General features: G+C 43.1%; 2 protein-coding genes and 26 non-coding genes across 29 annotated transcripts in view; 27 read left to right on the forward strand and 1 right to left on the reverse strand.

Annotated features, from left to right (window-relative positions):
* The window catches only part of LOC133551230 (zinc finger protein 771-like), a 172,868-nt gene that overhangs the window by 55,995 nt on the left and 92,318 nt on the right, over positions 1 to 24,555 (forward strand). The gene's annotated exons all lie outside the window — the stretch shown is intronic.
* Positions 183 to 255, forward strand: trnat-ugu (transfer RNA threonine (anticodon UGU)). Its single transcript has one exon. It is a non-coding gene; the product is annotated as a tRNA-Thr (tRNA).
* Positions 823 to 896, forward strand: trnat-ugu (transfer RNA threonine (anticodon UGU)). The gene has a single exon. It is a non-coding gene; the product is annotated as a tRNA-Thr (tRNA).
* On the forward strand, positions 1,090 to 1,162 carry trnat-ugu (transfer RNA threonine (anticodon UGU)). Its single transcript has one exon. It is a non-coding gene; the product is annotated as a tRNA-Thr (tRNA).
* On the forward strand, positions 1,600 to 1,672 carry trnat-ugu (transfer RNA threonine (anticodon UGU)). The gene has a single exon. It is a non-coding gene; the product is annotated as a tRNA-Thr (tRNA).
* trnat-ugu (transfer RNA threonine (anticodon UGU)) lies at positions 2,186 to 2,258 on the forward strand. The gene has a single exon. It is a non-coding gene; the product is annotated as a tRNA-Thr (tRNA).
* On the forward strand, positions 2,856 to 2,928 carry trnat-ugu (transfer RNA threonine (anticodon UGU)). The gene has a single exon. It is a non-coding gene; the product is annotated as a tRNA-Thr (tRNA).
* trnat-ugu (transfer RNA threonine (anticodon UGU)) lies at positions 3,530 to 3,602 on the forward strand. Its single transcript has one exon. It is a non-coding gene; the product is annotated as a tRNA-Thr (tRNA).
* Positions 4,103 to 4,175, forward strand: trnat-ugu (transfer RNA threonine (anticodon UGU)). Its single transcript has one exon. It is a non-coding gene; the product is annotated as a tRNA-Thr (tRNA).
* Positions 4,688 to 4,760, forward strand: trnat-cgu (transfer RNA threonine (anticodon CGU)). The gene has a single exon. It is a non-coding gene; the product is annotated as a tRNA-Thr (tRNA).
* On the forward strand, positions 5,321 to 5,393 carry trnat-ugu (transfer RNA threonine (anticodon UGU)). Its single transcript has one exon. It is a non-coding gene; the product is annotated as a tRNA-Thr (tRNA).
* trnat-ugu (transfer RNA threonine (anticodon UGU)) lies at positions 5,937 to 6,009 on the forward strand. The gene has a single exon. It is a non-coding gene; the product is annotated as a tRNA-Thr (tRNA).
* On the forward strand, positions 6,510 to 6,582 carry trnat-cgu (transfer RNA threonine (anticodon CGU)). The gene has a single exon. It is a non-coding gene; the product is annotated as a tRNA-Thr (tRNA).
* On the forward strand, positions 7,057 to 7,129 carry trnat-ugu (transfer RNA threonine (anticodon UGU)). Its single transcript has one exon. It is a non-coding gene; the product is annotated as a tRNA-Thr (tRNA).
* Positions 7,691 to 7,763, forward strand: trnat-ugu (transfer RNA threonine (anticodon UGU)). Its single transcript has one exon. It is a non-coding gene; the product is annotated as a tRNA-Thr (tRNA).
* Positions 8,279 to 8,351, forward strand: trnat-cgu (transfer RNA threonine (anticodon CGU)). The gene has a single exon. It is a non-coding gene; the product is annotated as a tRNA-Thr (tRNA).
* On the reverse strand, positions 8,392 to 17,748 carry LOC133552086 (zinc finger protein 391-like). 2 transcript variants are annotated; one of them, XM_061899512.1, is made up of 3 exons: positions 17,492 to 17,748; positions 9,647 to 9,952; positions 8,392 to 9,422 (listed from the first exon to the last, which is right to left on the reverse strand). In XM_061899512.1, the coding sequence occupies exons 1-3, from the start codon at positions 17,568 to 17,570 to the stop codon at positions 8,470 to 8,472; spliced, it is 1,338 nt and encodes a 445-aa protein (XP_061755496.1). In that variant the 5' UTR covers positions 17,571 to 17,748; the 3' UTR covers positions 8,392 to 8,469. The 2 variants fall into 2 exon arrangements, with proteins under 2 accessions (XP_061755496.1, XP_061755430.1); XM_061899446.1 differs by having other exon boundaries at positions 9,590 to 9,952.
* Positions 18,615 to 18,687, forward strand: trnat-ugu (transfer RNA threonine (anticodon UGU)). The gene has a single exon. It is a non-coding gene; the product is annotated as a tRNA-Thr (tRNA).
* On the forward strand, positions 19,182 to 19,254 carry trnat-ugu (transfer RNA threonine (anticodon UGU)). Its single transcript has one exon. It is a non-coding gene; the product is annotated as a tRNA-Thr (tRNA).
* Positions 19,834 to 19,906, forward strand: trnat-ugu (transfer RNA threonine (anticodon UGU)). The gene has a single exon. It is a non-coding gene; the product is annotated as a tRNA-Thr (tRNA).
* Positions 20,486 to 20,558, forward strand: trnat-ugu (transfer RNA threonine (anticodon UGU)). The gene has a single exon. It is a non-coding gene; the product is annotated as a tRNA-Thr (tRNA).
* On the forward strand, positions 21,080 to 21,152 carry trnat-ugu (transfer RNA threonine (anticodon UGU)). The gene has a single exon. It is a non-coding gene; the product is annotated as a tRNA-Thr (tRNA).
* trnat-ugu (transfer RNA threonine (anticodon UGU)) lies at positions 21,654 to 21,726 on the forward strand. Its single transcript has one exon. It is a non-coding gene; the product is annotated as a tRNA-Thr (tRNA).
* trnat-ugu (transfer RNA threonine (anticodon UGU)) lies at positions 22,232 to 22,304 on the forward strand. The gene has a single exon. It is a non-coding gene; the product is annotated as a tRNA-Thr (tRNA).
* On the forward strand, positions 22,526 to 22,598 carry trnat-ugu (transfer RNA threonine (anticodon UGU)). The gene has a single exon. It is a non-coding gene; the product is annotated as a tRNA-Thr (tRNA).
* trnat-ugu (transfer RNA threonine (anticodon UGU)) lies at positions 23,099 to 23,171 on the forward strand. Its single transcript has one exon. It is a non-coding gene; the product is annotated as a tRNA-Thr (tRNA).
* On the forward strand, positions 23,695 to 23,767 carry trnai-uau (transfer RNA isoleucine (anticodon UAU)). The gene has a single exon. It is a non-coding gene; the product is annotated as a tRNA-Ile (tRNA).
* trnat-ugu (transfer RNA threonine (anticodon UGU)) lies at positions 24,273 to 24,345 on the forward strand. The gene has a single exon. It is a non-coding gene; the product is annotated as a tRNA-Thr (tRNA).

The raw sequence follows: 24,555 nt of genomic DNA on the forward strand, positions 1-24,555 counted from the left end.
TACTGCGCATGCCCGAGAAAGTCAGCAACTTCCGTTCAGTCGATGGCAGTTTTTTTTTTTGTTTTTGTTTTTTTTCAAAATAAAGGCATTTTATATCTATACATACATATATCCATCCATCCATTTTCTGCCACTTAGTTCCTTTGATGCTCTCTTCTTTTTATTGTGTGTGGGGGTTGCCGGGCCTCATAGCTCAGTGGTTAGAGCACTGGTCTTGTAAACCAGGGGTCGTGAGTTCAATTCTCACTGGGGCCTCTTTTTTTGCAGCACTTGAAATGTGCTGTTTTGCAACACGGTGACACAGGTTGAAGAGAAACAATGGTCAGGTAGACTACAGGCCCCAGCATGTGTGAGGTTGCCACACAATACAAAGATCTTGAGTTCGATCCCTGCACTCAGTGTGCAGAGTTTGCATGTTTCTACCCGTGACTGCGTGGGTTCCCTCCGGGTACTCTGCCTTCCTCCCACCTCCAAAGGCATAGCAACCACAATAGAACACAAACTAATGTGATATCTTGTCCTTTCCTTACGTTTAGTTCTCTCAAACACTACTAGAATAGTGGAGAATAAACTCGATTGCATCGCAGAGTTTCTCAAACAAATCAAGACGTTCAAACAAACATTTTACAAAGTGATGGCTGCAGACACGATCACGGTCCCATTGTATTCCACAAGATGATGGAAGTGATATTTTTGGGAGCCATTTCCTTTGATGCTCTTTCATTTTTTCCCCGAATATATTATCATAAATCCGTTCATCTTCTTTGCGGTCTTAATCACACAATCGTTCAGCGTCTTGATTGTCTTAAAACAAGTGTGAGTGGGTGTCAAGGCTCAGTGGTTAGAGCACTGGTCTTGTAAACCAGGGGTTGTGAGTTCAATTCTCACTGGGTCCTCTGTCTTTAAAGGTGCTGTTTTGCAGCATAGTGGGGAACAGGGGTTACTGCCTGTGCCTCACAATATGAAGGTCCTGGGTTCGATCTCCGCGCTCAGTGTGTAGAGTTTGCGTGTCCATTTTTCTTCTTTGCGGTTTTATTCACACGATCGTCCAGCAGCTTGATTGTATTAAAACAAGTGTGTTAGTGTCAAGGCCTCATAGCTCAGTGGTTAGAGCACTGGTCTTGTAAACCAGGGGTCGTGAGTTCAAATCTCACTGGGGCCTCTGAATTTTAAGGTACTGTATTGCAGCATAGTGGGGAACAGTGGTTACTACCTGTACCTCTCAATATGAAGGTCCTGGATTCGATCTCCGCAGTCAGTGTGTAGAGTTTGTGTGTTTTCCCTGTAACTGCGTGGGTTCCGTCCGGGTACTTTGGCTTCCTCCCACCTCCAAAGGCATAGCAATCACAATTGAACACAAACTAATGCGATCTCTTGTCCTTTCTTTACGTTAAGTTTTACTACTAATATAGTAGAGAATAAACTGGATTGCATCACAGTTTCTCTCAAACAAATCAGATGTTCAAACAAACATTTTACAAAGTGATGGCTGCAGACACGATCACGGTCCCATTGTATTCCACAAGATGATGAAAGTGATATTTTTAAGAGCCATTTCCTTTGACGCTCTTTTATTTTTAGTGTGTGTGTGGGTATCAGCGCCTCATAGCTCAGTGGTTAGAGCACTGGTCTTGTAAACCAGGGGTCGTGAGTTCAATTCTCACTGGGGCCTCTGTCTTTGCAGCACTTGAAATGTGCTGTTTTGCAGCACGATGACCATTCTAGGAGACTAGAGGCACCAGCATGCGTGAGGTTGCCACACAATACAAAGGTCTTGAGTTCGATCCCTGCACTCAGTGTGCGCAGTTTGCATGTTTCTCCGCCTTCCTCCCACCTCCAAAGGCATAGCAACCACAATAGAACACAAACTATTGTGATATCTTGTCCTTTCCTTACATGTAGTTCTCTCAAACACGACTAGAGTAGTGGAGAATAAACTCGATTGTATCAAAGAGTTTCTCAAACAAATCAAGACGTTCAAACAAACATTCTACAAAGACACGATCACGGTACGGTTGCATTCCACAGGATGAGGAAAGTGATATTTTTGGGAGCCATTTCCTTTGATGCTCTTTCATTTTTTCCCCGAATATAATATCATAAATCCGTTTATCTTCTTTGCGGTTTTATTCACACATTCGTTCAGCGGCTTGATTGTATTAAAACAAGCATGTGCAGCAGTCAAGGCCTCATAGCTCAGTGGTTAGAGCACTGGTCTTGTAAACCCGGGGTCGTGAGTTCAATTCTCACTGTGGCCTCTGTCGTTAAAGCACATGTGGGTTCTTCCGAGGATGTTGTAGTAGTAATGATTTGTGCAGTCCTTTGAGACATTTGTGATTTGGGGCTATATAAATAAACATTGACTGATTGATTGATGAAAGGTTCAGTTTTGCAACACAGGTGGCATGTACCTACCTCACAATACAAAGGTCCTGGGTTTTTTTCCCCCATCAGTGTGTAGAGTTGGCATGTTCCCTCTGGGTACTCCGGGTTCCTCCCACCTCCAAAGGCATAGCAACCACAATAGAACACAAACTAAGGCGATCTCTTGTCCTTTCTTTACGTTTAGTGCTCTCAAACACTACAAATATAGGAGAGAATGAACTCGATTGCATCACAGAGTTTCTCAAACAAATCAGATTTTAGATTTACATTTTACAAAGTGATGGCTGCAGACACGATCATGGTACGATTGTATTCCACAGGATGATTAAAGTGATATTTTTAAGAGCCATTCCCTTTTGACGCTCTTTCGTTTTTTCCTGACTTTATCAATATTATATATTCGTTTTTCTTCTTCACAGTTTTGTTTACACGATCGTCCAGCAGCTTGATTGTGTTGAAACAAGTGTCAAGGCCTCATAGCTCAGTGGTTAGAGCCCTGGTCTTGTAAACCAGGGGTCGTGAGTTCAATTCTCACTGGGGCCTCGGTCTTTAAAGAACATGAAAGCTGCTGTTTTGTGGCATGGTGGGGAACAGGGGTTACAGCCTGTGCCTCACAATATGAAGCTCCTGGTTGAAGAGGAAAAATGGTCAGGTTGACAGAGGCCCCAGCATGTGTAACATTTACATGCAATACGAAGGTCCTGGGTTCGATCCGGGCTCTGCATGTAGCGTTTGCATGTTCTCCCTGTGACTGCGTGGGTTCCCTCCGTGTACTCTGGCTTCCTCCCAGCTCTGAAGGCAGAGTGAACACAAACTAATGCAATCTGTTATCCTTTCTTTACGTTTAGTTCCATCAAACACTACTAATTCAGCAGAGAATAAACTCAATTGCATCACAGTTTCTCTCAAACAAATCAGATGCTCAAACAAACATTTTACAAAGTGATGGCTGCAGACACGATCACAGTACGATTGTATTCCACAAGATGATGAAAGTGATATTTTTAAGAGCCATTTCCTTTGACGCTGTTTCGTTTTTTCCTGACTTTATTAATATTATCTATCCATTTATCTTCTTCGTGGTTTTATTCCCACGATCGTCCAGCAGCTTGATTGTATTAAAACAAGTGTCAGTGAATTTCAAGGCCTCATAGCTCAGTGGTTAGAGCACTGGTCTTGTAAACCAGGGGTCGTGAGTTCAATTCTCACTGGGGCCTCTGACATTACAGCACGTGAAAGGTGCTATTTTGCAACATAGTGGGGATTAGGGGTCCTCGGTTCGATCCCCGCACTCAGTGCGTAGAGTTAGCATGTTCTACCTGTGACTGTGTGGGTTGCCACCGGGTACTCCAGCTTCCTCTAACCTCCAAAGAAATAGAAACACAAACTAATTCACTCTCTCATTCTTTCTTTACGTTTAGTTCTGTCAAACACTACTAATATAGTAGAGAATAAACTCGATTGCATCGCAGTTTCTCTCAAACAAATCAGATGCTCAAACAAACATTTTACAAAGTGATGGCTGCAGACACGATCACGGTCCCATTGTATTCCACAAGATGATGAAAGTGATATTTTTAAGAGCCATTTCCTTTGACGCTGTTTTGTTTTTTCCTGACTTTATTAATATTATTTATCCGTTTATCTTCTTCGTGGTTTTATTCCCACGATCACCCAGGAGCTTGATTGTATTAAAAGAAGTGAGTGTAGGTGACAAGGACTCATAGCTCAGTGGATAGAGCACTGGTCTTGTAAACCAGGGGTCGTGAGTTCAATTCTCACTGGGGCCTCTGTCATTACAGTTCATGAAAGGTGATATTTTGCAACATAGTGGGGATTAGGGGTCCTCGGTTCGATCCCAGGACTCAGTGTGTGGAGTTTGCATGTTCTACCTGTGACTGTGTGGGTTGCCTCCGGGTACTCCGGCTTCCTCTAACCTCCAAAGGTGTAGCAACCACAATAGAAACACAAACTAATGCACGCTCTCATTCTTTCTTTACGTTTAGTTCTCTCTAACACTACTAATTCAGCAGAGAATAAACTCGATTGCATCACAGTTTCTCTCAAACAAATCAGATGCTCAAACAAACATTTTACAAAGTGATGGCTGCAGACACGATCACAGTACGATTGTATTCCACAAGATGATGAAAGTGATATTTTTAAGAGCCATTTCCTTTGACGCTGTTTCGTTTTTTCCTGACTTTATTAATATTATTTATCCGTTTATCTTCTTCGTGGTTTTATTCCCACGATCGCCCAGGAGCTTGATTTTATTAAAAGAAGTGAGTGTATGTGTCAAGGCCTCATAGCTCAGTGGTTAGAGCACTGGTCTCGTAAACCAGGGGTCGTGAGTTCAATTCTCACTGGGGCCTCTTTCTTTGCAGCACATGAGAGGTGCTGTTTTGTGGCATGTGCCTCACAAAACCAAGGTCCTGGTTTTGATTCCCGGACTCAGTGTGCAGAGTTTGCATGTTCTCCCCGTGACTGCGTGGGTTCCCTTCAGGTACTCCAGCTTCCTCCTACCTCCAAAGGCATAGCAACAACAATAGAACACAAACTAATGCCATCTCTTGTGCATTCTTTACGTTTCCATTCATCCATTATTCTACCACTTGTCCCTTTTTAGGTCACGGGGGGCGCTGGAGCCTCGTTTAGTCCTATCACACACTAAACTCGACTGCATCACAGTTTCTCTCAAACAAATCAGATGTTTAAACCAACATTTTACAAAGTGATGGCTGCAGACACGATCACGGTCCGATTCTACTCCACAAGATGATGAAAGTGATATTTTTAAGAAACATTTCCTCTGACATTCTTTTGTTCTTTCCTGACTTTATAAATATTATATATCCCTTTATCTTCTTCGCAGTTTTATCCACACTATTGTCCAGCACTTGATTGTATTAAAACAAATGTGAGAGAGTGTCAGGGCCTCATAGCTCAGTGGTTAGAGCACTGGTCTTGTAAACCAGGGGTCGTGAGTTCAATTCTCACTAGGGCCTCTGTCTTTGGAGCACATGAGAGGTGCTGTTTTGTGGCATGTGCCTCACAAAACCAAGGTCCTGGTTTCGATTCCCGGACTCAGTGTGCAGAGTTTGCATGTTCTCCCCGTGACTGCGTGGGTTCCCTTCAGGTACTCTGACTTCCTCCTACCTCCAAAGGCATAGCAACACAATACAACACAAACTAATCCCATTTCGTTTCCATTCATCCATTTTTCTACCACTTGTCGCTTTTTGGGTCACGGGGGCGCTGGAGCCTCGTTTAGTTGTCTCACACGCTAAACTCGATTGCATCACAGTTTCTCTCAAACAAATCAGATGTTTAAACAAAGATTTTACAAAGTGATGGCTGCAGACACGATCACGGTCCCATTGTATTCCACAAGATGATGAAAGTGATATTTTTAAGAAACATTTCCTCTGACACTCTTTTGTTCTTTCCTGACTTTATTAATATTATATATCCCTTTTTCTCCTTCGCAGTTTTATTCACACTATTGTCCAGCACTTGATTGTATTAAAACAAGTGTGAGTGGGTGTCAAGGCCTCATAGCTCAGTGGTTAGAGCACTGGTCTTGTAAACCTGGGGTCGTGAGTTCAATTCTCACTGGGGCCTCTGTCATTACAACACATGAAAGGTGATGTTTTGCAAAATAGTGGGGATTAGGGGTCCGCGGTTCGATCCCCGGACTCAGTGTGTAGAGTTTGCATGTTCTCCCTGTGACTTTGTGGGTTGCCTCCGAGTATTCTGGCTTCCTCTAACCTCCAAAGGCATAGAAACACAAACTAATAAACTCTCTCTTTCTTTCTTTACGTTTAGTTCTGTCAAACACTACTAATTCAGCAGAGAATAGACTCAATTGCATCACAGTTTCTCTCAAACAAATCAGATGCTCAAACAAACATTTTACAAAGTGATGGCTGCAGACACGATCACAGTACGATTGTATTCCACAAGATGATGAAAGTGATATTTTTAAGAGCCATTTTCTTTGACGCTGTTTCGTTTTTTCCTGTCTTTATTAATATTATGTATCCGTTTATCTTCTTCGTGGTTTTATTCACACGATCAACCAGGAGCTTGATTGTATTAAAAGAAGTGAGTGAATGTGTCAAGGCCTCATAGCTCAGTGGTTAGAGCACTGGTCTCGTAAACCAGGGGTCGTGAGTTCAATTCTCACTGGGACCTCTGTCATTACAGCTCATGAAAGGTGCTGTTTTGCAACATAGTGGGGATTAGGGGTCCGCGGTTCGATCCCCGGACTCAGTGTGTAGAGTTTGCATGTTCTCCCTGTGACTTTGTGGGTTGCCTCCGAGTATTCTGGCTTCCTCTAACCTCCAAAGGCGTAGCAACCACAATAAAAACACAAACGAATGCACTCTCTCATTCTTTCTTTACGTTTAGTTCTCTCTAACACTACTAATTCAGCAGAGAATAAACTCGATTGCATCACAGTTTCTCTCAAACAAACCAGATGCTCAAACAAACATTTTACAAAGTGATGGCTGCAGACACGATCACAGTACGATTGTATTCCACAAGATGATAAAAGTGATATTTTTAAGAGCCATTTCCTTTGTATCCGTTTATCTTCTTCGTGGTTTTATTCACACGATCCCCCAGGAGCTTGATTGTATTAAAACAAGTGTGAGAGGGTGTCAGGGCCTCATAGCTCAGTGGTTAGAGCACTGGTCTTGTAAACCAGGGGTCGTGAGTTCAATTCTCACTGGGGCCTCTGTCTTTTGCAGCACATGAGAGGTGCTGTTTTGTGGCGTGTGCCTCACAAAACCAAGGTCCTGGTTTCGATTCCCGGACTCAGTGTGCAGAGTTTGCATGTTCTCCCCGTGACTGCGTGGGTTTCCTTCAGGTACTCCAGCTTCCTCCTACCTCCAAAGGCATAGCAACCACAATAGAACACAAACTAATGCCATCTCTTGTGCGTTCTATACGTTTCCATTCATCCATTTTTCTACCACTTGTCCCTTTTTAGGTCACGGGGGGCGCTAGAGCCTCGTTTAGTTGTCTCACACGCTAAACTCGATTGCATCACAGAGTTTCTCAAACAAATCAGATGCTTAAATAAACATTTTACAAAGTGATGGCTGCAGACACAATCACGATACGATTCTACTCCACAAGATGATGAAAGTGATATTTTTAAGAAACATTTCCTCTGAGTCTCTTTTGTTCTTTCCTGACTTTATTAATATTATGTATCCCTTTTTCTCCTTTGCAGTTTTATTCACACTATTGTCCAGCACTTGATTGTATTAAAACAAGTGTAAATAAGTGTCAAGGCCTCATAGCTCAGTGGTTAGACCACTGGTCTTGTAAACCAGGGGTCGTGAGTTCAATTCTCACTGGGGCCTTTGTCTTTACAGCACATGAAAGGTGCTGTTTTGCAACATAGTGGAGATTAGGGGTCCTCGGTTCGATCCCCGGACTCAGTGTGTAGAGTTTGCATGTTCTCCCCGTGACTTTGTGGTTTGCCTCCGGGTACTCCGGCTTCCTCTAACCTCCAAAGGCATAGAAACACAAACTAATGCACTCTCTCATTCTTTCTTTATGTTTAGTTCTCTCAAACACTAATAATTCAGAAGAGAATAAATTTGATTGCATCACAGTTTCTCTCAAACAAATCAGATGTTTAAACAAACATTTTACAAAGTGATGGCTGCAGACACTGCGATGAGATGGCGACTTGTCCAGGGTGTGCACCGCCTTCCGCCCGATTGTAGCTGTGATAGACACCAGCGCCCCCCACGAACCCAAAGGGAATAAGCGGTAGAAAATAGATGGATGGATGGATGGCTGCAGACACAAGCATGGTCCCATTGTAGTCCACAAGGTGCTGGAAGCGATATTTTTAGGAACCAGGTGGCAAGGCCTCATAGCTCAGTGGTTAGAGCACTGGTCTCGTAAACCAGGGGTCGTGAGTTCAATTCTCACTGGGGCCTCTTTTCTTAACACAATTATATAGAGTGACACAACTATATATAGTTTCTCCAGTGACTTTTATTGTGTGTTGAGTCAAATAGCTCTTCTGAAAACAAAATGGAACAATTACAAGTTACTTTATCCCGTGTGTGTTGTCATGTGTTGAATCATATTGTTCTTCCGAGAAAAGCTTTTTCCACAAACTGAACAAATATATGTTTTTTCTCCTGTGTGTGTCCTTAGGTGATGTATCAAATTGGTCTTATGAGGAAAGCTTTTACCACAAACGGAGCATTTAAATGGTTTTTCGCCTGTGTGTGTTCTCATGTGTTGAGTCACGTCGCTGTTTCGAGGAAAGCTTTTACCGCAGACTGAACAATTAAAGGGTTTTTCTCCTGTGTGCGTTCTCGTGTGTTCAGTCAAACGGATCTTTTGCGAAAAACTTTTACCGCACGCGGAACACTTAAACGGTTTTTCCCCTGTGTGCGATCTCATGTGTTGGGTCAAATGGCTCTTTCTAGTAAAGCTTTTACAACAATCTAAGCAATTAAATGTTTTTTCTCCTGTGTGCGTTCTCGTGTGTTCAATCAAATGTCCTTTTTGGGAAAAGCTTTTACCACAAACTGAGCACTTAAATGGTTTTTCTCCTGTATGCGTTCTCAAGTGTCGAGTCAAAATGCTCTTACGGGAAAAGCCTTTACCACAAACTGAGCAGCTGTAACGTCTTTTTCCTCTCTTCTTTGTAGAGTGTTTGCTGTCAGCCTGAGTCCTCATTTCACTTTCACAGTCTGTTTCGCTGCTCAAAGGTACTTCAACCTCGTCTTCAGCCTCACTATCTGATAGTGGAGCTAAGAGGTTGTCTACTTGTGGTTTCTCTTCATCATCTTCAGTCTTCACAGAGACAACAGTCAGTGGCAAATTGGTGTAATCAGCTTCCTCTCGTCCTAGAAGACACTCTCCCTCCTGAGTGATGCAGAGTTCCTCCTCTTCCTTTTTAATGCAGGGTGGTTGTGGAGTCTCCTGCTTCAAAGTGGAGCTCCCCCCTGACTGAGGGGAAACTTCTTTTGGATGACCAATCAACTGCTGGGCGTCTGCAGGAAACAAACAACACAAGCACACTTTAGCTCAGACATGATCCATGAGATGATTCTCCTTGAACTCACTACACACTTTCTCCTGTGTGTTCTCATGTGTTGGGTCAAAATGCTCTTTCGGGAAAAGTTTTTAGCACAAACTGAGCAGCTTAAACATTTTTTACCGGTCTTCTTTTTAGAGCATTCAGAGTGTTTGTTGTCAGTGCGAGTCCTCATATCACCTTCACAGTCTGTATCGCTGCTCAAAGGTACTTCCACCTCGTCTTCAGCCTCACTATCTGATAGTGGAGCTAAGAGGTTGTCTGCTTGTGGTTTCTCTTCACCATCTTCAGTCTTCACAGAGAGAATACTCAGTGGCAACTTGGTGTAATCAGCTTCCTCTCGTCCTAGAAGACACTCTCCCTCCTGAGTGATGCAGAGTTCCTCCTCTTCATTTTTAATGCAGGGTGGTTGTGGAGTCTCCTGCTTCAAAGTGGAGCTCCCCTGAAGGTGAAGTTCTTCTGGATAACCAATCAGCTGCCGGACGTCTGCAGGACACAAACAACACAAAGACACTTTACACACTTTCTTCTAAGTACTGTATGTGTGTGTAGTGTTTCATGGCCATTCCTGTAGTGTCCTGCCAGAATGATGGAGCAATGTTTACATGACTCGGCTGAAACTCAGACAAGTGAAGCTCAAATGAACATTAGGTTACTACAACCGTGTGGTGGATAAAACAAAATCGAGATGGTAAGATATTGCAAAACTTTGCTGCTAAGAAAAAAAAAGTTTTACTCCTTGCAGTAATTTATGTGGGGCATCTGTGTGCAACAATTTGTCGACATTGTAAACAAACATAGAAAACAAACGTTGTCTGTGACAAATACATTTGTCAGCAAAAGTTATTGGCATCATGTGTGTTTTCTCTAACCACTAGGCCACTGAGTAGGTAATTGGGGGTTAAATCACCAAAAATGATTCCTGAGCGTGGCCACCGCTGCTGCTCACTGCTCCCCTCACCTCCCAGGGGGTGATCAAGGGTGATGGGTCGAATGCAGATAATTATTTCCTCACACCTAGTGTGTGTGTGACAATCATGGGTACTTTAACATTAACTATTTATGTATATCTGCACTTTATTGCTCTTTTATCCAGCATTACAGCGAGCTAATGGCAACAAAATGCCGTTCTTATTTGTACTGTAAAGTTCACATTTGAATGACAATAAAAGGAAGTTTAAGTCTAGCCTCAGTTTATACATTTGAGTTGGTATTGGCCTAGCTCCATCCTGTCTTGCCGATTGTATTGTACCATATGTCCCGGCAAGAAATGTGCCTTCAAAGGACTCCGGCTTATTAGTGATTCCCAAAGCCCAAAAAAAAGTCTGCGGGCTATAGAGCGTTTCAATTTCGGGCTCCAGTACTCTGGAATGCCCTCCCGGTAACAGTTCGAGATGCCACCTCAGTAGAAGCATTTAAGTCTCACCTTAAAACTCATTTGTATACTCTAGCCTTTAAATAGACTCCCTTTTTAGACCAGTTGATCTGCCGTTTCTTTTCTTTTTCTTCTATGTCCCACTCTCCCCTGTGGAGGGGGTCCGGTCCGATCCGGTGGCCATGTACTGCTTGCCTGTGTATCGGCTGGGGACATCTCTGCGCTGCTGATCCGCCTCCGCTTGGGATGGTTTCCTGCTGGCTCCGCTGTGAACGGGACTCTCGCTGCTGTGTTGGATCCGCTTTGGACTGGACTCTTGCGACTGTGTTGGATCCATTATGGATTGAACTTTCACAGTATTATGTTAGACCCGCCCGACATCCATTGCTTTCCTCCTCTCCAAGGTTCTCATAGTCATCATTGTCACCGACGTCCCACTGGGTGTGAGTTTTCCTTGCCCTTATGTGGGCCTACCGAGGATGTCGTAGTGGTTTGTGCAGCCCTTTGAGACACTAGTGATTTAGGGCTATATAAGTAAACATTGATTGATTAATTGATATTTGAATTTGGTAAGTGGAATGTTCTTGTTTTGAATTATGGCTGGGCGATACATCGATATACTCGATATATCGCGGGTTTGTCTCTGTGCGATATAGAAAATGACTACATCGTGATATTTGAGTATACGTTCTCACACAGATGCTTTTAGCTGCGGGCATTACACTACAGGCTCTTCCCACTCTTTCTTGTTTCTCCTTCTCACAGAGACATAAACAAGCCCGCCTTTCTTAAAGGGGAACATTATCAGCAGACCTATGTAAGCGTCAATATATACCTTGATGGTGCAGAAAAAAAGACCATATATTTTTTTAACCGATTTCCGAACTCTAAATGGGTAAATTTTGGCGAATTAAACGCCTTTCTGTTTATCGCTCTGGAAGTGATGACGTCAGAATGTGATGTCACCTAGGTAGTCAACGCCATTTTTCTCCACCACATCACACGCATCCAGTCAAATCAGCTCTGTTATTTTCCGTTTTTTCGACTATTTTTTGGAACCTTGGAGACATCATGCCTCGTCGGTGTGTTGTCGGAGGGTGTAACAACACTAACAGGGAGGGATTCAAGTTGCACCACTGGTCCGAAGACGCCAAAGTGTCTGCCGCCAGACCCCCATTGAATGTACCAGAGTGTCTTCACATTTGACCGGCGATGCTAAGACAGACATGGCACAGAGATGTATGGATAACCTGCAGATGCATTTGCAACGATAAAGTCAACGAAATCACAAAGGTGAGTTTTGTTGATGTTGTTGACTTATGTGCTAATCAGACATATTTGGTCATGGCGTGACTGCCAGCTAATCGATGCTAACATGCTACGCTAATCGACGCTAACATGCTATTTACTGGTGGTGCTAAAGCAGACATGGCACAGAGATGTATGGATAACCTGCAGATGCATTTGCAACGATAGTCAACGAAATCACAAAGGTGAGTTTTGTTGATGTTGACTGCCAGCTAATCGATGCTAACATGCTATGCTAATCGATGCTAACATGCTATTTGGTTGGTGTCCAGCAGTAGTATTTTTGTCTTTCGTTCTCGCTTGCGCTCTGGCTCCAGACCCGACCCCGTCTCTCCTACTGGCTGCTGCTTATAACTGAGCGACATGTGACCATTTACACACCTGTCGCTGATTTCGAGGCCTGTCCTGGCACACCCCAGTTCGCTGCAGGCCCGCAGGCCACACCCCCTCCACAGTTAGCTTCAGAATAACAATGTTATTAAAAAGAAGAAGTGACCTCTTATAACAGGGGTAGGGAACCTATGGCTCGGGAGCCAGATGTGGCTCTTTTGATGACTGCATCTGGCTCTCTGATAAATCTGAGCTGACGTTGCTTAAAACGATAAGTAACAAATAATTCCACTTGCAATCACAGTGTTAAAGATAATGTTAAAAATATAAAACATTCTCATGCATTTTTAATCCATCCGTTTTCTACCGCACCTGTTCAAGAAGTTGCGTTAATGGTAAGAAGTTATTTATTTATTATTGATTAGTGCGGGGCTTGCCCTCCTGGGGGTTCTTCGGACCACCAAGCACCGACATGAGAACCTGTTTCAGGGTTACAATATTGTTTTATTTTTCAATAAGTCTCTCAGTTGCTTTTCAGCAATTGTAGGGACGGCGTGGCGCAGTGGGAGAGTGGCCGTGCGCAACCCGAGGTGCCCTGGTTCAAATCCCACCTAGTACCAACCTCGTCACGTCCGTTGTGTCCTGAGCAAGACACTTCACCCTTGCTCCTGATGGGTGCTGGTTGGCGCCTTGCATGGCAGCTCCCTCCATCAGTGTGTGAATGTGTGTGTGAATGGGTAAATGTGGAAGTAGTGTCAAAGCGCTTTGAGTACCTTGAAGGTAGAAAAGCGCTACACAAGTACAACCCATTTATTTATTTATTTATTTCCAGCCCCAACCCCGTCTCTCCTCCTGGCTGCTGCTTATAACAGAGCGACAGGTGATTAGATAACAAGGCCCAGGTGGGTCATCTACGCACCTGTCGCTGATTTCAAAGCCGGTCCTGGCACATCCCAGTTCGCTGCAAGCCCGCAGGCCACGCCCCCTCCACAGTTAGCGTCAGAATAACAAAGTTATTACAAAGAATAAAAGACCTATTATACTCTAGAAATGTTGGTCTTACTTAAAAATTTAGTGTTTAGTTGTGTTCAGTGTTAAAAAATAAATTATATGGCTCTTACGGAAATATATTTTTAAGTATTTGGCTTTTCGGCTCTCTTAGTCAATCAATCAATCAATGTTTACTTATATAGCCCTAAATCACTAGTGTCTCAAAGGGCTGCACAAACCACTACGACATCCTCGGTAGGCCCACATAAGGGCAAGGAAAACTCACACCCAGTGGGACGTCGGTGACAATGATGACTATGAGAACCTTGGAGAAGAGGAAAGCAATGGATGTCGAGCGGGTCTAACATGATACTGTGAAAGTTCAATCCACAATGGATCCAACACAGTCGCGAGAGTCCAGTCCAAAGCGGATCCAACACAGCAGCGAGAGTCCCGTTCACAGCGGAGCCAGCAGGAAACCATCCCAAGCGGAGGCGGGTCAGCATCGCAGAGATGTCCCCAGCCGATACACAGGCAAGCAGTACATGGCCACCGGATCGGACCGGACCCCCTCCACAAGGGAGAGTGGGACATAGAAGAAAAAGGAAAGAAACGGCAGATCAACTGGTCTAAAAAGGGAGTCTATTTAAAGGCTAGAGTATACAGATGAGTTTTAAGGTGAGACTTAAATGCTTCTACTGAGGTGGCATCTCGAACTGTTACCGGGAGGGCATTCCAGAGTACTGGAGCCCGAAATGAAAACGCTCTATAGCCCGCAGAGGTTCCCGACCCCTGTTGGTCTTACTTAAAAATGCACACGTTTAGTCTTGTTCAGTGTTAAGAAAAATATTATATGGCTCTTACGGAAATACTTTTTGAAATATTTGGCTTTTTGGCTCTCTCAGCCAAAAAGGTTCCCGACCCCTGACGTAGTGGGTCGAGCGGCAGTGCCAGAAACCCAATAGCAGGTTCGCTTCCCACATATTGACATCCAAATCGCTGCCGTTGTGTCCTTGGGCAATACACTTCACCCTTGCCCCCGATGCCGCTCAAACTGGTGAATGAATGATGAATGAATGATTGGTGGTGGTCGGAAGGGCCGTAGGTGCAAACCGGCAGCCACGCTTCCGTCAGTCTACCCCAGGGCAGCTGTGGCTACAGATGTAGCTTACCACCACCATCGTGTGAATGAATGTTGAGTCCCACTTCTCTGTGAGCGCTTTTGAGTATGTAGTAATAGAAAAGTGCGATATGAATCTAATCCATTATTATTATTATTAATAGTAGTAGAAAGTACCGGTATGGCGAGCGCAAAAAAGTGACACATGGAAATATATGTAGTGTTCATCGTGGGAGGCAATGCAAAAAAAAATAAAAAAAAATAACAGTTTGAATTGGTCCAGGTTATTGGGGAATGTTATTACTGGCGGACAGGTGTCGCGGTGTGACTGCAGCTGTCACGCCAAATTTCTTCTCCCTACAAAAGTGAAGTGTGAAGTGAATTATATTTATGTAGCGCTTTTCTCAAGTGACTCAAAGCGCTTTTACATAGTGACACCCAATATCTAAGTTACATTCAAACCAGTGTGGGTGGCACTGGGAGCAGGTGGGTAAAGTGTCTTGCCCAAGGACACAACGGCAGTGACTAGGATGGCACAAGCGGGAATCGAACCTGCAACCCTCAAGTTGCTGGCACGGCCACTCTACCCTGCCCCCTCCTCCCCCGCCCCCCATTTACTTCTAGGGTCATGATTAATACAGATGTTTTGTTAACGCTATATTATACAAATATAACACTATATTATACAAATATAACGCTATTTTATACAAATATAACACTATATTATACAAATATAACGCTATTTTATACAAATACAGACGTTTTGTTAACACTATATTATAAAAAATTTTTTTAAAAAAATTTACAAACACAAGCTATGGGATGACGCATTTACTTCCGGGGTCACGTTTCCTCTTATGTCATCCCATAGCTTGTGTTTGTAAATTGTTTTTTTATTTTTTTTATAACATAGCGTTAACAAAACATCTGTATTTTTATAATATAGCGTTAGCAAAACGTCTGTATTAATCATGACCCCGGAAGAAAATGAGGAGGAGGGGGGGGGGGGGGGGGGGTGGGGGGGAGAAATTTGGCGTGACACAGCCATATAATATTTTTTTAACACTGAATACAACTAAATGCATGCAATTTTAATCAATAACAACATTTTTAGAGTAAAATAAGTCTCCTAATATTTTTAAAAACATTTTTATTCTGAAGCTAACCAATAATAAATAAAATACTTCTTACCAATAATGTGACTTTTTGAACAGGTGGGGTAGAAAATGGATGGATGGATGGATGGATTAAATTGCATGAGACTGTTTTATATTTTGAATGTTACTTTTAACACTGTGATTACCAGCAACAATTTCCATTACTTATTGTGTTAAGCAATGTCAGCTAAGATTTATCTGAGAGATAAATTTGGCGTGACACAGCCAGGCACGTAAGAAAACCCTTGTCTCCATGGCAACATTTCTGTCGCTTTCACTCATTTTCTGCTTTTCCACTAACGCAGGGGTAGGCAACCCAGAACATTGAAAGAGCCATTTTGGACCCAAATAACACAACTTTGTCAACAACATTCAGATAAAACTCGCAGGCCGCGCTAACAATAAACTTTCATATTAAGTTGGGGGCCGCAAAATAACGTCTAGCGGGCAGCAATTGGTTTGCAGCCAAGTGTGAAGCGACCGGAATGAGAATCAGCACCTCCAAGTCCGAGTCCATGGTTCTCGCCCGGAAAAGGGTGGAGTGCCATCTCCGGGTTGGAGAGGAGACCCTGCCCCAAGTGGAGGAGTTCAAGTACCTAGGAGTCTTGTTCACGAGGGAGGGAAGAGTGGATGGTGAGATCGACAGGCGGATCGGTGCGGCGTCTTCAGTAATGCTGACGTTGTACCGATCCATTGTGGTGAAGACGGAGCTGAGCTGGAAGGCAAAGCTCTCAATTTACCGGTCGATCTACGTTCCCATCCTCACCTATGGTCATGAGCTTTGGGTCATGACCGAAAGGATAAGATCACGGGTACAAGCGGCCCAAATGAGTTTCCTCCGCCGTGTGGCGGGGCTCTCCCTTAGAGATAGGGTGAGAAGCTCTGTCATCCGGGAGGAACTCACATCGAACTCACATCGAGAGGAGCCAGATGAGGTGGTTCGGGCATCTGGTCAGGATGCCACCCGAACGCCTCCCTAGGGAGGTGTTTAGGGCACGTCCAACCGGTAGGAGGCCACGGGGAAGACCCAGGACACGTTGGGAAGACTATGTCTCCCGGCTGGCCTGGGAACGCCTCGGGATCCCCCGGGAAGAGCTAGACGAAGTGGCTGGGGAGAGGGAAGTCTGGGTTTCCCTGCTTAGGCTGCTGCCCCCGCGACCCGACCTCGGATAAGCGGAAGAAGATGGATGTATGGATGGATGGTCTGAGACCCCTGTTTTAAAATGACAATCTTATAATTTCTGCTTTGAAATGACATGAATGTTTGTGCCACTGCTTAATAACTGTTTAATAAATACACTTTTAGTTGTGATTTCCCTCTCTGCATGAAAGTTTAAAAGTAGCATATATGAATGCAGTATGAAGAAGAATGTTTGAATGTAGACACATAGAATCATCATACTGCTGTGATTATATGCATCAAGTGTTCTTTCAAGGCTAAGGCAAAATACGGAGATATAAATGGTGTATCGTGACATGGCCTAAAAATAGAGATATTAAAAAAAAAGGCCATATCGCCCAGCCCTACTTATAAATGCAACTCTTTATTTTCTTTGCTCTTCCACTTTCTTCATGTGACTTTTGCATTCTTTCATCTCCTCTGATGTGAACTCCACTGCCTTCTTCAAGCTAACAATCATGGCGGCTCTTTCTTTACATTTTTCAACAAAGTGGGTTAATTTGTCATCAACACCCTTTTAGAGCTTCAGATAGCTGTCAAATTATAAAAACTTTAACTCACTCACCTTCATCTTTCGTCTTTTTCTCCGTTGTTGATTCTCTTTTACGTGACGTCACCATCTTAGCAGAGCAGTAGTCGTCCATCTTCTATCACGTCTTCAATCTTCACTTCAGCTAAAACGCTCTCGCTCTAAAGGAAACATCAATATATTGATGTATTTGATGCTATATTCGATTCTACAAGGCTTTAAAACCGTAAATGTTCAACTCCACCGCAACTCAGTCCGCCATCTTGGTCTTTTCGTACCGCCACTGCTCGATCGGTTTGCGCATGCGCCAAAAGTCTGCGACTTCCCCTCGCGACATTTTTCTTTTTTTTTTTTTCATAATAAAAGCCATTTTCACTATTATTTTAAATAATCGGCAACTGCGCAGTAAAAATCAAAATACATTTTTGACGGCAAGTGATCAAGCCAGAAAAATTTTATAAATTGCAGTAAATATTCATATAACTAAGGTATATATTTTCATTTTTTAGTAAACAAGCTCAGTGGTTAGAGCACTGGTCTTGTAAACCAGGGGTCGTGAGTTCAATTCTCAATACGGCCCCTGTCTTTACAGCACATGAAATGTGCTCTTTTGCAGCACAGTGGCACAGGAACAATACGAAAGTTCTGGGTTCGATTCCCGGACTCAGTTTGTAGATTTTGCATGTTCTTGCCGTGACTGCGCGGGTTCCCCTCGGGATGCTTTGACTTCATCCCTCCTCCAAAGGCATAGCAACCACAATAGAACACAAACTAATGTGATATCTTGTTCTTTCTTTATGTTTAGTTCTCTCAAACACGACTACTCGATTGCATCGCAGAATTTCTCAAACAAATCAGATGCTCAAACAAACATTTTACAAAGTGATGGCTGCAGACACGATCACGGTCAGATTGTATTCCACAAGATGATGAAAGTGATATTTTTAAGAGCCATTTTCTTTGATGCTCTTTCATTTTTTTCCAGACTATTAATATTATATATCTGTTTTTCTTCTTCTACGATGAGGTGGTGACTTGTCAAGGGTGTACACCGCCTTCCGCTCTATTGTGGATGGATGGATGTTTTTCTTCTTCGCGGTTTTACCACACGATCGTCCAGTAGCTTGTTTGTATTAAAACAGGTTTGTGTCAGCGACAAGGCCTCATAGCTCAGTGGTTAGAGCACTGGTCTTGTAAACCAGGGGTCGTGAGTTCAATTCTCACTGGGGCCTCTGTCTTCATAGCATTTGAAAGGTGATGTTTTGTGGAACAGGACATGTGCCTCACAATATGAAAGTGCTGGGTTCGATTCGTTTATAGAGTTCACATCTTCTCCCCGTGACTGCGTGGGTTCCCTGCGGGTACTCTGACTTCCTCCCTCCTCCAAAGGCATAGCAACCACAATAGAACACAAACTATTGTGATATCTTGTCCTTTCTTTATGTTTAGTTCTCTCAAACACGACTACTCGATTGCATCGCAGAGTTTCTCAAACAAATGAGGTGTTCAAACAAACATTTTACAAACATTTTACAGACACGATCACGGTCCCATTGTATTCCACAAGATGATGAAAGTGATATTTTTAGGAGCCATTTTCTTTGATGCTCCTTCATTTTGTTCCTGACTTTGTGAATATTATATATCCGTTTTTCTTCTTTGCGGTTTTATTCACACGATCGTCCAGCAGCTTGATTGTATTAAAACAGGTGTGTGAGGGTGTCAAGGCCTCATAGCTCAGTGGTTAGAGCACTGGTCTTGTAAACCAGGGGTCGTGAGTTCAATTCTCACTGGGGCCTTTGTCTTTGCAGCACATAAAAGGTGCTTTTTTGAAGCACAGTGGAACAGGAACAATACGAAGGTTCTGGGTTCGATTCCCGGACTCAGTTTGTAGAGTTTGCATGTTCTTGCCGTAACTGCGCGGGTTCCCTTCGGGATGCTTTGACTTCCTCCCACCTCCAAAGGCATAGCAACCACAATAGAACACAAACTATTGTGATATCTTGTCCTTTCTTTATGTTTAGTTCTCTCAAACACGACTACTCGATTGCATCGCAGAGTTTCTCAAAAAAATCAGGTGTTCAAACAAACATTTTACAAAGTGATGGCTGCAGACACGATCACGGTCCCATTGTATTCCACAAGATGATGAAAGTGATATTTTTAAGAGCCATTTTCTTTGACGCTCTTTCATTTTTTTCCTGTCTATTAATATTATATATCTGTTTTTCTTCTTCTACGATGAGGTGGCGACTTGTCAAGAGTGTACCCCGCCTTCCACCCTATTGTGGATGGATGGATGTCTTTCTTCTTCGCGGTTTTACCACACGATCGTCCAGCAGCTTGATTGTATTAAAACAGGTGTGTGATGGTATCAAGGCCTCATAGCTCAGTGGTTATAGCACTGGTCTTGTAAACCAGGGGTCGTGAGTTCAATTCTCACTGGGGCCTCTGTCTTTGAAGCACATGGAAGGTGATCTTTTGCAGCACAGTCGAACAGAAACAATACGAAAGTTCTGGGTTCGATTCCCGGACTCAGTTTGTAGAGTTTGCATGTTCTTCCTGTGACTGCGCGGGTTCCCTTCGGGATGCTTTGACTTCCTCCCTCCTCCAAAGGCATAGCAACCACAATAGAACACAAACTATTGTGATATCTTGTCCTTTCTTTATGTTTAGTTCTCTCAAACACTACTACTCGATTGCATCGCAGAGTTTCTCAAACAAATCAGGTGTTCAAACAAACATTTTACAAAGTGATGGCTGCAGACACGATCACGGTCCCATTGTATTCCACAAGATGATGAAAGTGATATTTTTAAGAGCCATTTCCTTTGACGCTCTTTCATTTTTTTCTTGTCTATTAATATTATATATCTGTTTTTCTTCTTCTACGATGAGTTGGCGACTTGTCAAGGGTGTACACCGCCTTCCGCCCGATTGTGGATGGATGGATGTTTTTCTTCTTCGCGGTTTTGCCACACAATCGTCCAGCAGCTTGATTGTATTAAAACATGTGTGTGAGGGTGTCAAGGCCTCATAGCTCAGTGGTTAGAGCACTGGTCTTGTAAACCAGGGGTCGTGAGTTCAATTCTCACTGGGGCCTCTGACTTGACAGCACATGAAAGGTGATATTTTGTGGAACAGGGCATGTGCCTCATAATACAAAGGTCCTGGGTTCAATTCCCGCACTCAGTTTGTAGAGTTTACATCTTCTCCCCATGACTACGTGGGTTCCCTCTGGGTACTCCAGCTTCCTCCCACCTCCAAAGGCATAGCAACCACAATAAAACACAAACTAATGCAATCTCTTGTCCTTTCTTTACGTTTAGTTCTCTCAAACACTACTAATATAGTAGAGAACAAACTCAATTGCATCGCAGAGTTTCTCAAACAAATCAGATGTTCAAACAAACATTTTACAAAGTGATGGCTGCAGACACGATCACGGTCCCATTGTATTCCACAAGATGATGAAAGTGATATTTTTAGGAGCCATTTTCTTTGACGCTCTTTCATTTTTTTCCTGGCTTTATTAGTATTATATATCCGTTTTTCGTCTTTGCGGTTTTATTCACACGACCGTCCAGCAGCTTGATTGTATTAAAACAAGTGTGTTAGTTTCAAGGCCTCATAGCTCAGTGGTTAGAGCACTGGTCTTGTAAACCAGGGGTCGTGAGTTCAATTCTCACTGAGGCCTCTGTCTTTGCAGCACATGAAATGTGCTCTTTTGCAGCACAGTGGAAAAGGAACAATACAAAGGTTCTGGGTTCGATTCCTGGACTCAGTTTGTAGAGTTTGAATGTTCTCCCCGTGACTGCGTGACTTCCTCCCACCTCCAAAGGCATAGCAATCACAATAGAACACAAACTAATGTTATCTCTTGTCCTTTCTTTTCGTTTAGTTCTCTCAAACACTACTAATATAGAAGAGAATAAACTCGATTGCATCACAGACTTTCTCAAACAAATCAGGTGTTCAAACAAACATTTTACAAAGTGATGGCTGCAGACACGATCACGGTCCCATTGTATTCCACAAGATGATGAAAGTGATATTTTTAGGAGCCATTTTCTTTGACGCCCTTTCATTTTGTTCCTGACTGTATTAATATTGTATATCCGTTTTCCTTCTTCGCGGTTTTATATACACGTTCGTCCAGCAGCTTGATTGTATTAAAACAAGCAGGTGTGGGTGTCAAGGCCTCATAGCTCAGTGGTTAGAGCACTAGTCTTGTAAACCAGGGGTCGTGAGTTCAATTCTCTCTGGGACCTCTGTCTTTGATGCACATGGAAGGTGACCTTTTGCAGCACAGTGGAACAGGAACAATACAAAGGTTCTGGGTTTGATTCCCGGACTCAGTTTCTAGAGTTTGCATGTTCTTGCCGTGACTGCGTGGGTTCCCTCCGGGTACTCTGACTACCTCCCACCTCCAAAGGCATAGCAACCACAATAGAACACAAACTAATGTGAGCTCTTGTCCTTTCTTTATGTTTAGTTCTCTCTAACACTACTACTCAATTGCATCGCAGAGTTTCTCAAACAAATCAGGTGTTCAAACAAACATTTTACAAAGTGATGGCTGCAGACACGATCACGGTCCCATTGTATTCCACAAGATGATGAAAGTGATATTTTTAAGAGCCATTTTCTTTGACGCTCTTTAATTTTTTTCCTGACTTTATTATTTCTTATATATCATTTTTTTTTCTTTGCGGTTTTATCCACACGATCGTTCAGCAGCTTGATTGTATTAAAACAGGTGTGTGTCAGTGTCAAGGCCTCATAGCTCAGTGGTTAGAGCACTGGTCTTGTAAACCAGGGGTCGTGAGTTCAATTCCCACTGGTGCCTCTGTCTTTGAAGCACAAGAAAGGTTGTCTTCTGCAGCACAGTGGAACAGGAACAATACGCAGGTTCTTTGTTCGATTCCCGGACTCAGTTTGCAAAGGCATAGCAATCACAATAGAATGCAAAATAATGTGATCTTCTGTCCTTTCTTTTTGTTTTGTTTTCTCAAACACACGATCGTCCAGCATCTTGATTGTATTAAAACAGGTGTGTGTCAGGGTAAAGGCCTCATAGCTCAGTGGTTAGAGCACTGGTCTTGTAACCCAGGGGTCGTGAGTTCAATTCTCACTGGGGCCTCTGACATTACAGCACGTGAAAGGTGCTATTTTGCAACATAGTGAGGATTAGGGGTCCTCGGTTCGATCCCCGCACTCAGTGCGTAGAGTTAGCATGTTACCCCGTGACTTTGTGGTTTGCCTCCGGGTACTCCGGCTTCCTCTAACCTCCAAAGAAATAGAAACACAAACTAATTCACTCTCTCATTCTTTCTTTACGTTTAGTTCTGTCAAACACTACTAATATAGTAGAGAATAAACTCGATTGCATCACAGTTTCTCTCAAACAAATCAGATGCTCAAACAAACATTTTACAAAGTGATGGCTGCAGACACGATCATGGTCCCATTGTATTCCACAAGATGATGAAAGAGATATTTTTAAGAGCCATTTTCTTTGACGCTCTTTCATTTTGTTCCTGACTGTATTAATATTATATATCCGTTTTCCTTCTTAGCGGTTTTATCTACACATTTGTCCAGCAGCTTGATTGTATTAAAACAAGCAGGTGTGGGTGTCAAGGCCTCATAGCTCAGTGGTTAGAGCACTGGTCTTGTAAACCAGGGGTTGTGAGTTCAATTCTCACTGGGCCCTCTGTCTTTACAGCACGTGAAAAGTGACCTTTTTTGGAACAGGACATGTGCCTCACAATACGAAGGTCCTGGGTTCGATTCCTGGACTCAGTTCGTAGAGTTTGCATCTTCTCCCCATGACTGCGTAGGTTCCCTCCGGGTACTCTGACTTCCTCCCACCTCCAAAGGCATAGCAACCACAATAGAACGCAAAATAATGTAATCTCTTGTTCTTTCTTTACGTTTAGTTCTATCAAACACTACTAATATAGTAGAGAATAGACTCGATTGCGTCGCAGAGTTTCTCGAACAAATCAGATGCTCAAACAAACATTTTACAAAGTGATGGCTGCAGACACGATCACAGTCGGATTGTATTCCACAAGATGATTGAAAGTGATACTTTCAAGAGACATTTTCTTTGACACTCTTTCGTTTCTTTCCTGACTCTATTATAGTATTCATCCGTTTATCTTCTTCCCGGTTTTATTCACACTATCGTCCAGCAACTTGATTGTATTAAAACAAGTGTGAGTGGGTGTCAAGGCCTCGTAGCTCAGTGGTTAGAGCACTCGTCTTATAAACCAGGGGTCGTGAGTTCAATTCTCAATGGGGCCTCTGGATTTGGAGCACATGGAAGGTGTTCTTATGCAGCACTGTCGAACAGGAACAATACGAAAGTTCTAGGTTCAATTCCCGGACTCAGTTTGTAGATTTTGCATGTTCTTGCCGTGACTGAGTCGGTTACCTTTGGGATGCTTTGACTTCCTCCCACCTCCAAAGGCATAGCAACCACAATAGAACACAAACTAATGTGATATCTTGTCCTTTCTTTATGTTTAGTTCTCTCAAACACTACTACTCGATTGCATCGCAGAGTTTCTCAAACAAATCAGGTGTTCAAACAAACATTTTACAAAGTGATGGCTGCAGACACGATCACGGTCCGATTGTATTCCACAAGATGATGAAAGTGATATTTTTAAGAGCCATTTTCTTTGACACTCTTTCATTTTGTTCCTGACTTTATTAATATTATATATCCATTTTCCTTCTTCGCGGTTTTATTCACACGATCGTCCAGCAGCTTGGTTGTATTAAGACAAGTAGGCCTGGGTGTCAAGGCCTCATAGCTCAGTGGTTAGAGCACTGGTCTTGTAAACCAGGGGTCGTGAGTTCAATTCTCACTGGGGCCTCAGTCTTTGTACAACATGAAAGGTGAACTTTTGTGGAACAGGACATGTGCCTCACAATACGAAGGTCCTGGGTCCGATTCTTGGACTCAGTTCGTAGAGTTTCCATGTTCTCCCCGCGTCTGCGTAGGTTCCCTCCGGGTACTCTGCCTTCCTCCCATCTCCAAAGGCATAGCAACCACAATATAAAACAAACTAATGTGATCTCTTGTC

Source organism: Nerophis ophidion, linkage group LG01 (assembly GCF_033978795.1).
Source record: "Nerophis ophidion isolate RoL-2023_Sa linkage group LG01, RoL_Noph_v1.0, whole genome shotgun sequence".
In the NCBI taxonomy this organism is placed as follows: Eukaryota; Metazoa; Chordata; class Actinopteri; order Syngnathiformes; family Syngnathidae; genus Nerophis; species Nerophis ophidion.